General features: G+C 42.8%; 1 protein-coding gene across 1 annotated transcript in view; it reads left to right on the top strand.

Annotated features, from left to right (window-relative positions):
* Nucleotides 1-12,160, top strand: part of LOC311531657 (amine oxidase [flavin-containing] B-like) — an 83,034-nt gene that overhangs the window by 62,355 nt on the left and 8,519 nt on the right. Inside the window, exons 9-14 of the mRNA XM_084649235.1 lie at nucleotides 996-1,092; nucleotides 2,531-2,584; nucleotides 7,474-7,531; nucleotides 8,753-8,850; nucleotides 10,049-10,160; nucleotides 11,926-11,988. Of these exons, the coding sequence (XP_084505361.1) occupies nucleotides 996-1,092; nucleotides 2,531-2,584; nucleotides 7,474-7,531; nucleotides 8,753-8,850; nucleotides 10,049-10,160; nucleotides 11,926-11,988 (482 nt within the window). The remainder of the gene's footprint in view (nucleotides 1-995; nucleotides 1,093-2,530; nucleotides 2,585-7,473; nucleotides 7,532-8,752; nucleotides 8,851-10,048; nucleotides 10,161-11,925; nucleotides 11,989-12,160) is intronic.

Here is a 12,160-nt window from a genome sequence, read left to right as displayed (position 1 = left end):
GATTTCATCTCTCTTCAGCTACTTCTCTGAGTCCTAAAAAGAGACGGGGGGAGAGAGTATAAAGGACATGAGGGAAGAAGTTGGGATAACTAACTCTTGTTCCTTGTTGTTCTCCTTACCCCCATCCCACATTTTTCTTCAGTGACATCTTGGAGTGAGACATCTCTCTGCCATTAGTTACCTAAACATAATCGTGCAGTTGGGGCATAATGGAGAGCGATTTCATGCCATATACTGCATGACTGCGACAATTTTGTCTTGAGAATAGTTTGTAGCTAAAAACGTATAGCCATATGTCTTGGCCAGCTAGAGATCCTAAGAGTGTGGAAGTTGAAATATTGCCCAAACCATTTAAAGTGACAGCGCTGAGCACAATGCCTCTTTAATTCTTGTAGGAATACACCATACAGTCTTCGTTTGCCTTTAAGCTTTTGGGTAGATTTACAATAGGTGTCTGTAAAGATGTCCATAGTGCTCTGGAAAACTGGTGCTTTGAGAGCCATGTTTTTAATAACAATTATATTCTGTATTTCCAGAACATTTAGTACAAGCATCCTGAAATCTCTTGTATCTGGCATATGCCAGTCAGAAAAACCTAGTGTGCTAGCCAAATTGTTGGACACAAACACCGGCAATGCTCGAGAACAGTGTGTTTCTGTGCAATTAATTGGTACCCCAGTCATGTTGGTTATAACACCATCTTTTTGGTCATAAATTCAGTTATATGAATATCCTTATGTTGTCCCTGCTTTTTAAAGATGTCCGGAACTGGTTCCTAAGAGTCTCAGGATCCCATATCTAAAATATCTCACCTAGGTAGAAAATAGTACTTCTCAGAGCCCCAGGAACAGCACACAATCTCTGGCAGAACAATCCTGTGGAGCCAGACATATTCTTTGTCACACCACACTGGTGGTTTCACCTCCTTCTCTGTCATAGTTCTCCAGATTACCTGGATTAATAAAATCCGTTTTTTTCTCCTCTCTGGTTTCTAGACTACTGTGGCACCATGCTCATTGAAGATGAGGAAGCTGTGATTGGAATGACACTTGATGATACCAAACCCAATTGCAGTGTTCCTGCCATAATGGGGTAAAAGAGAAGAGGGCCATTACCTGTTAATTTTTGTGGGCCTGGGGTTTGAGGAGACGTGGAAACCTACCATTGGAGGAAAATATCTGAAAATATTAACAAAAAAGTAGAGCTGGTTGAAAAGTGGTGAATTATTTTATTTCACAAAATATATTCAGTATTTTGCTCCCAAAATTTTGTCTTTAAAAATTTTTCACTTTTTTTTTTTTTAATTTTCAATTTTTTTGGTGGGGAAAAAACTGGAAAAAGATGTTTGTTTTATTTCTGTTTCCCTCCCTGCCCCTGTTCCTTTTGCCTCTGGCCTCCCCACTATCAAAATGGAAAAAGGATAAGGAGAGAGAAAGGAGGCAAAAAAGTAAAGCGAGTTGGTGGTGGCAGGGGGAAAACCTCCAAAATCAAACATTAAAAAAAAAAAACAGCCCTAAAATTTTCTACAATCCTTTCCCCCCCCCACCCCGTTTTTTTATGAAAATTTTCAGCCAACCCTATTAAAAGGGATTTCTTTCCAATAAATGTGGTTTTCCTCCCTGACCCCAATAATCAAAAATGAAATGGAACATTTCCTTATATAAGGCTATTGAACTATACCACCTAATTCTACTCTAGCCTTCGTAATTTGCCATTACCATATCAAAATCCTACAGCTGTCATGAGTGGGTTTACTATGCCATGAAACCGCTCCTATGGATCGTCTGACCCTGACCAGAGTGTGGTTCCCTGCAGGCAGGGGCCAAAGCAAGAGGTCTGTACATCGCCAATGCCGTGGCACACACCTGTGGAGGAGGTGTTTGGGGCTGAGCCTGGAGTTGTGCTTAATTTATAATGAAAGAGGTGCTGGGGCTCAACCAAATAGATGCTGGGGGCTAAAGCAATTTTTTTACATTCATAACTGATATAGAAAGCCCAGAGGTGCTGGGGCTATGAACTGCCAAGCTAGAGGTGCCAGGGCTCAGCCCTGGCAAGCCCCAGCACAAATTAAGCCTTGGCCTGGAGAAATATGACTTCATAGATCCACCAGCCAGTCTGTCCCCCATGTCCTCCCCACAGGAGGAAGAGTGCACCAGATGCACTGGCTACTGTTGCCCTGTGGTTACTTTCTCCTCTGCTGCCTGGGGAAGGACGTTTCCTCTCTTCCCATTACTGTAGCCCTAGTAAATTTCTCCAGCAGACAGCCTGAGATAAAGATTTGACCTTTAGAAACTTTCTGAAAGCTGAGCTTAAATCCTGCAGAACTGAAGAAAAGTTTATAGCCACATTTCTCAGTAAGAATTGAAAGGGTTGGGAAGTGGCCACCAGGTAAAGACTAAAGACCTAAAGATAAAAGACAAATGTTGGAAGCCTGCATCATCAAGCCACCAGCTGATAGCATTTTAAAGGGCACTGTGTAGATAATGGATGCCATCATTCCTTTTTTGTGTGTGTGGTTTTCTTTTTTTAGTTTTATTCTCGCTCGAAAGTGTAGAAGATTGGCACATCTCACAAAGGAAGAAAGGTAAGAACAAAGTGCCATAGTTTTACACAGGATCTGATTTAAGTTTTTGTTTTAAATTTTCAGAGTCTCTCTCCTCCCCACACCCCTATAGCAGACAAAACATTTTCTGCATGCAATAATTACAGGGATGTTGGCTATTAACTAAGCACAGTTCGCAGTGCTGTCACTTCAAAAGTGCAACACTTAAATTTTGTTCCCTTAGGAGCCATGTGAAGTCTTTATCCAAAATGGCAGTAAGCATGGCAGCGTCTACCTGTCCTTTGTTAAAGCCAAGTCTTCAGGCTCCCATTTGACTGCTTTGAGCTGTTTGGGCAGTGGAAAGAGGCCAGAAAGCTTCACTTAGTGGCCAACTGGGGATTCCTCTTGTATTCGGGAGTGCCTGGGTAGCATAAAGCCAGAATAGCCAGCTCCATGCCCCCACTGCTGCTCTTCTGTCCCCACACAGAGGAGTGGGTGTGCCAGGAGTGGGAAGGGCTGAGCCAGAGTGCTCAGCGCTCTAGTGATCTTGGATCAGACTCTAGAGGGCCATTTCAGCCTTTGTAAGTTAGCGCAGCCTTGAGGCTGCTCCAGTTTGTCATGGGATGAACCAGCTCTAAGGATTAGGGGGTAGAAAGGTGACAGAAAGCTACCGTTGACCCTCTGTCTTCAGGTGTGCCAGGCAGAGCTCAACACACTTGAAGATCTAGTCCACTGTCTTGTTACAGCAGTCTCCTCCCTGCTATTGTTTAAAAATAAATAAAAATAGGTTTTAAAGGGTAGCAGTTTTTTGCCCTCAAAAATATCCCTAGCATTTCACTGGACTAATCAACAAAGCTAAAGTTATATGGCAGGGTTGCGGGGGAGACCTTTATTTAAGCGTGGACAGGGTATGTTCAAACTTAAAAACGTGGGATGTTCTGTGTCCAAGTACACATTTTAACAGTAAAGGTCAGCCCAATTAGAGACAATATTGGTGTCCTCAAATCAGCAATATGTGAACTCTCGCAGCTTTTGTAAAGTGGGATCATGTGGAGCATTATTCCACCAGCTCTTAGAGCAATAGCACTGTTCCACTGAGCCTCGTTCATTTTTTCAGGAATAGACCAGATATTCTCCATCTACATTTCAGCTTTGGGCTGGAACTACAATAGGTGATTGTCAGAACAAAAGCTGGGCAAGCACCTTGAAATCCATTGTGTTCAGCATTTCAGGCTATCATTAACACCAAATGCCTGTTTCACCATGTGTCAGTATATTAAGTGCAATCGAACATATGCAGTACTTGATAACAGTTTACATTTCTATGCAATAAAAGGACACTTTTGTGATTTATAAGAGTGCCATGAAAGACAGACCAATTTATCAATTGGCGTCAAAAGAGTTCACATGTTTATCTGACTCTGAGATTAATTTTTAAACAATGGGACTTTGAATATTTACTGAGTGAACATTAAACTATTGATGACTCTCAGTGGTAAAGAATGGTTCTAACGTACACTGTGCTTAATGTAGTATATTACTTACAATGAGAAATCCATCCCATGCACACAATTTAAGCCTCACTTTAGTTCTACACAGGGAAAAGAGGCAGACTGAGTGGCTGGCCAGGAGGCATCTCCACACCCACCTGTAAACTATGTAGTGGGGCTCCCCCAAATGGAGTCACTGAAGTTGGGACTGGGTTTCCAAGGATCCAGAAACCATGTGTTCCAGGGGTTGCATGTAGGCTATGGCCACTACACTAGCCCATTGGCTGGAACAGGAGTCAGTGCAACAGTGCTGCAGCCTGCCCACCTGTTGTGGGAGTGAAACCCCTCTCCACCTACTACCCCGAGACTCCCCTAGACAAAGACCAGTCACTAATGACAGTGGGCTAGATTGTGGCCCAGCTTGCAGAGCCGCTCAAGAGGGCATCTGGTGCTCCCTTGTGCCAGCTGCCCAGACTGTGAGTATTAGTGCAGGGAGGAGAATAGCCGCCATTGGCTGCAACAGTGCCACCCCCATCTCCTGCGCAGTGCAACAGGGACAATACAATATCTGCTGGCTAGCAGAGCTACACAGGGCACTGGGGAAGTACCCTGCCCCAGGTACTTCCTCCACAGAGCAGAGGGAATCCAGGAGGTAGATTTCGATGCTTAGAGTCACCATATGCTTCCTCGGCTGCTTCTGGAGCAACGCAGTGACATGTTCCCTTTGCTCAAGGCTTGTGGGAAGCCGTGATTGAGCCCAGGGCCTGGAGATGAGGATTTTGCCCACAGCGCATGTAGATGTATGGTACGCTCTGGACAGAGTGTTAGCAATAGGCCATTTAAATAAAATACTAAACCATTCCAGGGGAAAAGGCACAGCTGTGTGAGCAGCAGGCACATCTGCAAAGATTCGCCCTCGCTGTGGGGACCACTCAGATAAGTCTCTTCGATAAAATGTTGTCACCGACCCCATTCAACCCTTTTGAAACACCTATTTGTTATTGAGAATTAAAGCTATATAATGCCCTCCTATGCATTTGTTTGCTTGGCTGTCTGAAAATGCCGTTTTCAGGTTAATATTTACTTTTGCTTTTGCAAAGTCATTTTGTCTTTGCAATTTAGTTGGCAAATAGCAGTGGAGCTTACAGCTTCTTGGAGCCTAGTTGCTCTCTTCCCACAAGGACCTCCATCTGCCCGCAGGAAAGTTGGTTACCTCTGCTATGCAGTTCACCTTCCTAGGACCCTGCAATGGGATCTTCTGGAGGTTCTGTGATCCACATCGGGGAAGAGGGCAGACCAGGGCTGGGTTTGGAGGGAGGCTAATTATTCCTGCCACAGCTCTGTGAGGAGGAGTCAGGACAGTTAATACAGCCTGAGATTGTATTAACTTTTCGGTGGCACTCCTGTGTGTGATGGAGCCACCCAGGATGACTCCAGGAACATCTGTAGGATGGGCTGTCAATGGCCATATGGCTCCAATGGACTGTGGTGTTAGAGAGCTGGGTGGGTGGCGGTGGGGGGAGAAGCAGAGTGTCCTAGGCGTGGTCCAGTGGCTGTGGCTTTGGGGGATTCCTGAGAACCCCGGGCTTTCAGGGCTGATCCCCTGCTGTTTTTGCAAGGTTGGAAACCCGGCCTCCAGTGGAAGAATGCAGAGTCCCCTGGCACTTTTCTGTTAATTGCCTTGCTAGAGCACCCAAGCTGGGCCTTTGTCTGAGATGGATAGAAGGGACTTCCTTTAGGGAGGATAAAGAAAGAGCTAGTGAAGAGGTCTTCTTCTAATCATTATCACTGGCTCCCTTTCCTTGCTGACTGCAGTGTGACTCCCTCATTGAGGTATTGCAGCTCTCTGAGCTCCCCCTAGTGTTACTTAGGGCTGCTCGGTATGTCTGTGGAATTGAATTGACAAGGGTTTGGAAGAGCTTGTGTTTTGGCTCATGGCAGGTGACAGCACGCTATTAAACTGTATCAGCACAGTCAGTGTGTCTGTGTCACACACACACACACACACACAGTGTAATGGGCACAGATCCAGCAAGTCTCCAGAAGCCCCATGCACTTACCTGAACCCATTGGCTCTGAAAATCCTGTGAGAACAGTGAATCTCGCAGTCTGTCACATTAAGCATTTCTGCTTCCAGAACAGGTGATTCCTCAAAGGGCAGAAAGGAGAGGAAATATAACAAAGGACCAAATCTTTCCTCCCTGTCAGAAGCCCTGGTAGCTGGGCTTGGCATGGGTCCTGCGAAGGTGGAGCGGGAAAGAAGTCCTCCTCTGGGCGCAGACCAATGGCCCAGTCACTCCATGGCTGCTACTGTAACTCTGAATGTGTAGTAGCCTCCACTCTTACTGTCTCCACATTATGCAGCGTGGAATAGGCTTTGGAGCTGCATAGTGGGGCATCCTCTATCTCCACTTTTCCCCAGCCCATTGCTGCACCACCCCTGAAACCTGCTGCACTGGGAAGTAGCTGAACCGCCACAAAGCTGGGCTCCCTAATACATGGGGGATGCGGATCCCACTTGTGTAGATTCCCTATATACTCTGCCCTCCTGTATTTGTGCTGTGTCTGGCAGCCTACATTTCTTCTATGAATGGGACAGGATTTGCATCAAAAATGGATTGAGCATGGGTCTGTTTTTCTTTTTTGGTTCTTAACTGGTGTACTTGTCTCATTTTGATCTTTTTCCTTTTGGGAAACGGTGGGCTATGTCTAGTACCAGACAACAAGGGCCAGAAAATGACTGGGAAGTGGGAACAGACTCCATTGCTATTGCTTTGTTACAGAAGGAAGTACAGCCCTATACAAATAAAGAAGTGAAAAAGGAAGAGGGATTTTTAAATTTCAAACTGGTTCCCTGAGATCACAAGCCAGCAGTGTCTTGTTTCCCTTATCAAAATTCAGCACAGGCTGTCAGCCAGGAGACAAAAGTACAAACCCTCACTTCTCTCTTTCTCTGGCAGATTAAATGACTTTTGGATAATATATAAATTTGAAAAAAGAAAAGGAGTACTTGTGGCACCTTAGAGACTAACCAATTTATTAGAGCAAAAGCTTTCCGAAAGCTTATGCTCTAATAAATTGGTTAGTCTCTAAGGTGCCACAAGTACTCCTTTTCTTTTTGCGAATACAGACTAACACGGCTGTTACTCTGAAACATATAAATTTGAGATGATTGGGATCAGGGTCTTAGGGAGTGATTTGCAAAACTGCTTGTTAAGTTGACTCATATAAAACAGAATGTCAGTACATCAGTCAACTTTATTGACTCATTTCTGAAGTACAACTCCCAGCCTCCAAACTCTCAGTAATCAGAATAAAACCAAAAGAATTGAAACCTCCAATTTAGACGCAGAATAATCTTTGTTCTCTCAAAGTAAGAACGTGTCAGCAGTGGATTATTTTCTTCCTTGTGTTTAAATCTTTGTTGCATTTCTCCCATAGGAAGAGGAGGATCTGCGAGCTCTATGCAAAGGTTTTGGGATCAGAGGAAGCCTTACATGTAAGAACAAAACACATCCTGTCGATCTCATTATTGTAGTTGGAAGGCACAGGGTGAAGTTGGAAAGTAGCAATAAAATCAGTATTCTTGGCACTGTATCCTACGTTTAATCAGGATTAGTGTTCTTCACCATGCTTATTAGTTTGTACAGAAGAGATGGAAAATACTGACAAACTTTACATCCCATTTGAGAGTGATTAACGTGTTCATGTGAAGCAGTTAAAAATACAGGAGCTCATTTTAAAATGAGCCACTAACGCCTCAGTGCGGAGTGTTAACTTCATTATTATTATTATATGCTAAATCTCAGCCGTTTTCAGCTGCTGCACCACGGCTTGCCTCCTCATCCAGCCCGTGCCCTGCATAGTGTTCCTTTTTGTCTCATGATTGCTCCCTCCCATAGCAACATCTGCTTTTGTTTCTTTCTGTTTTTCCCTTCCTAGTAAGGGAAACTAACTGTTAGGGTTTGTATGCTCTCCCAGTTTCTGAAAACTCATTTGCTTTATATTATAAACATCCTTTATTTTATTGAAGGCAATTTTAGGTGGTTGAAATGTTTAGATATGAATCACAATAGCATGCCATTTTACACATAACTCCCATATACTGTATTGCTACAAAAGTGGCACACTTTGCATAATCACTGTATAAGCGCATAAGAACGGCCATACGGGGTCAGACCAAAGGTCCATCTAGCCCAGGATCCTGTCTTCTGACAGTGGCCAATGCCAGGTGCCCCAGAGGGAATGAACAGAACAGAGCAATTATTGAGTAATGTATATAAGTAAGGATAGCTTACGGGGATCCTTTCCAGTCCTAAGAAATCTGTGATTTTGGGGCCTTAGGCAACCTGAGAGTAAGCAGGTGCAATTATACTGAATACAATGGGAATTACACCTGCTTACACCCAGGCTGAATTTGACTCCATGTTGCCTCTGCTGCTTGAAGCACAAGTCTACATAAACAAGAGAATTAGGAGGATCCAATTCTACAATGTCCAATTTAACCAGTAAAAAAGGCCTGCAGTGTCTGAAGTTAAGGCGTATGTCTCATCCACATTGCATTAAGAGACTTGTTAAATGGGCTCATCTCTAGTCAGGCATTGTAAGGTGATACAACAAATCATAAGCTATTCTTCACTGCTGCCTTCTCAGTTCTTGTAACAGCTTTGTCCTTACGGGTTTTTCCCCCTTCTGAGGTTTCATTAACTCTGTTTTACAGCCAGTGCATTATGAAGAGAAGAACTGGTGTGAGGAGCAGTATTCTGGCGGGTGCTACACCGCTTACTTCCCACCAGGGATAATGACACAGTTTGGAAGGTACAATGTCTCACTAAGGGACTCAAGAACAGAAAGATAAAAATGAACAGCTAAATATCCTCTGTAAGGCCCTTAAGTCCTCTGTGAACAAATTTTCTTTGTACCTGGAGTATTGCTTAGGGAATACTTCAAACAGCCTTGTAAAATTTTACTTCCCCACTTGCCTGGATTAGGTTTTTTTGATGGACGAGTCTCATTATTAGTATTTTCATGTTTATCATTGACTACAGGGAAGAGTAGATGAGTAGATTGTTGGAGGTGGGGGGGATTGGTTTTTGTGTGTGTGTGCACGTGCCCAAATTGGTAAATTTTCATGACAGTTTTGCTTTTCAGATTTGGGATTGGCTTTACCATTTCCTTTGTGTTTTTAATATATTTTATTGGTATTTTAAAAATAAAGTAAAAAGGCCTGGATCCTGTAAATATTTATGAACATGAGTGACTTCAGTGGACTGTTCCTATTAGCAGACAGAGTCTATTGCAGTAACTACTGTGCCACCATGTATTTTGTCCTCCCTGATTCAGGTTTTTGAATAAAAACAGGAGTGACCCCAAAAAGCAGCAGTGGCCAACCTGGCTGTTGCCATTCAGTTGTGCAGTTATGTTCAGTTAAGTGCTCTGGATCCTTTTTGAAATGTAAATTTCTGCAATTCTAAAGTAACTAAGAGCACTAAAGAAATCCTGATTTATGACCATATAGTGCCTTCAATTTTTAAAGTAGACTGAACTTAAAGTGCCTTAAAGTAGATGATTGCAGATCCCAGCAAAGCTATGTGACCCAGGAAAAACAAACCACTGTCTCTTTCTTCTTAAGTGTTATGGGGGCTACAGTATGCTATTCAGAGTGCTAGCAACTCCATCTTTCATCTCTAGAGTCTTGGCTATGATAACAAGTGACAACAAGCCTTGTCTCAGTCTAGTTCTCTTTTGGACTTCCATGAGCCCCAGAATCACACTCAAAAATAGCATTAGGAGGATTGCAGTAATACTTTCTGAGCCTTTAGAAAACATAAGGAGCACCAGGAAGCGTCTAATGTAAGAAATGAAATGAAAGGCTGACTAGCCAAATAGCGTGCTGCATTGCTAACTCTTAAGTGTTGATTGATATTTAAAGCACCCTTCTCCTGTTTTTTACCCAAGGAATTTTGTCATGCTTTCCTGATCTGGCTGATACAACCTATTTTTGTCCATTTTAAAGGATCATTCGCCAGCCAGTTGGTAGGATCTACTTTGCTGGCACAGAGACGGCTACAGAATGGAGTGGGTACATGGACGGGGCTGTGCAGGCTGGAGAGAGAGCAGCTAGAGAGGTACAGCTCCATACTTATGGCATGCTGCATGGGGAGAACTTTTAAGTGTGTTTTGCAAAATCAAGGCTGAGATTTTCAAAGCCATGTAAGGGATTGAGATGCCCAGTGGGAATTAATTTTAAGGAAAATTCAGCATTACCAGTCTCAAGCATTTAAAAATCATGAGATTGGATTAAAAATGAGATTTGAAAAAAAATTAAAATTGGGTTCTTTTTGTTTGCAAGTCCATTTCTGAGCCTTTCGGGGGCACCCACATCATACTTTCCTCTGCAACCATGAGGGCTAGACATTTAATTTTTTAAAGCTGAGATTCTTACCTAATCATGTGTCTCTAGGAACTGAAGCTGTAAGCTAGACATCAGATACTGTCAGACTTGCAATAAAAGGACAGGAATGGGCAACGATGGTGTCCAAATCCCATAGGCAGCTTTGAAAAGCTCAGCCCCAAAGTTTATTTTCAAGAACGATAGTTGTGCTGCAGTCCTGTAGAAGAAGTTTGGCCCTGTGCTTGGTTGATCCTGAATGATGATGATTTATAGGAACATACACACTTCATTGTATGTAAAAATGACATCTTCCCAGCTATTTTTGTAAACGTTGTGGTTTATGGGCAGATCCACTTCAACAAAAGAAATCTCCTATTTGTTTCATAAGAGGTTAAGGGGTCAGCTTTGGGATCTCATATGAGGGAGGTAATCAATAAAGTATCGTCATGTGTCGTGATGAAAGCATTAAAGCAGAACCTCTAAAGGCTCCTGCTCAGGATAAAGCTGAAGAGCTTAGATGTTGGGCAACAGGAAAGAACTGTATCCTGGGAGTGATGTATACTTAAGAACTAATCCCCATAACACTGTTAATTGTGCAAAACGATAGACCTGCCAATCATCTGATGTGTGTCTGAAATGGGACCACATCTCAGGAGACGTCAGATGTTGTTAACTCTGCAAAGGACTGGGATAGAATATCAAGAAATTAAGATATCCACATTATATTTTGGAAATGTGCGCATTAAAAAAATAATGTTCACCTTCCTGTCATACTCTCCTCCTTGTTTCATGTAATCCTAGCACTTTTTCATGCCCACCAATAGATACCAACTATTTTTTTTTTTTTTTTTTTTGGGAATAAATTTTGCTTTTCTGGCACTGAACCCTAGGCTCTCCCTCCCTCACATGACCTCAATCCTATTCCTGTGTTGGGTCAACGTTTTTCAAAATTAGCTTCCGATACATTTTGCATGTACCTGTTTTGCATCTACATGTCTTGCGTGCACTACTTCGATGTCAGTTTGATAGAATATGGGCCACAGATTTGTGGTTAATATGAGGCCCTAGTTCAACAAGATTTTTAAGCATGTGCTTAATTTTCAGCTTGGCTGACTTCAGCGGGACTACTCACATACTAAATTAGAGATGTGCTGCTGAAGTACCTTGCTGAATGAGGATCTGGATGAGTTAAGGAGGCTTCTTCTACTCCTTCATCCTGAACCAATATCTTTCTTTCCCAGAAAAACCACCACCACTCTCACTGGAGTGATTACACAGCTAGGAAAGAGGTGCTTCTCTGGGAGTATGTCAGTAAATAACAGCCCCTCCCAGCAATCTGATGTGCAAATATCAGATTTTCTGTTAAATCTGAATACATACAATCTTATTTGCTAAACCCTTATCTTGATTATAGCAGCATCAGCTTAGAGCAAAAACTGAAAGCCAAATGTTTTGCCCTTTAAAAGAACGAATGGAACTGATCAGTTCTTTATTTTCAGATACTGTGTTCGATGGGGAAAATCTCAGAAGGTGAAATTTGGAAGTCAGAACCAGAATCAGTTGTAAGTTTTCCTTCAGTTCCTGTGAACTTTCCTTTGATATTAATGATGAGATAAAATATGTTTCAGAGTAGCAGCCATGTTACTCTTTATTCGCAAAAAGAAGGAGTACTAGTGGCACCTTAGAGACTAACCAATACCTTCATAGGCTAGAGCTACAATTACTATTCTGCTG

Source organism: Lepidochelys olivacea (assembly GCF_965140295.1).
Source record: "Lepidochelys olivacea isolate rLepOli2 genome assembly, chromosome: 1".
NCBI lineage: Eukaryota > Metazoa > Chordata > Testudines > Cheloniidae > Lepidochelys > Lepidochelys olivacea.
This window is presented reverse-complemented; position numbering and strand designations above follow the sequence as displayed.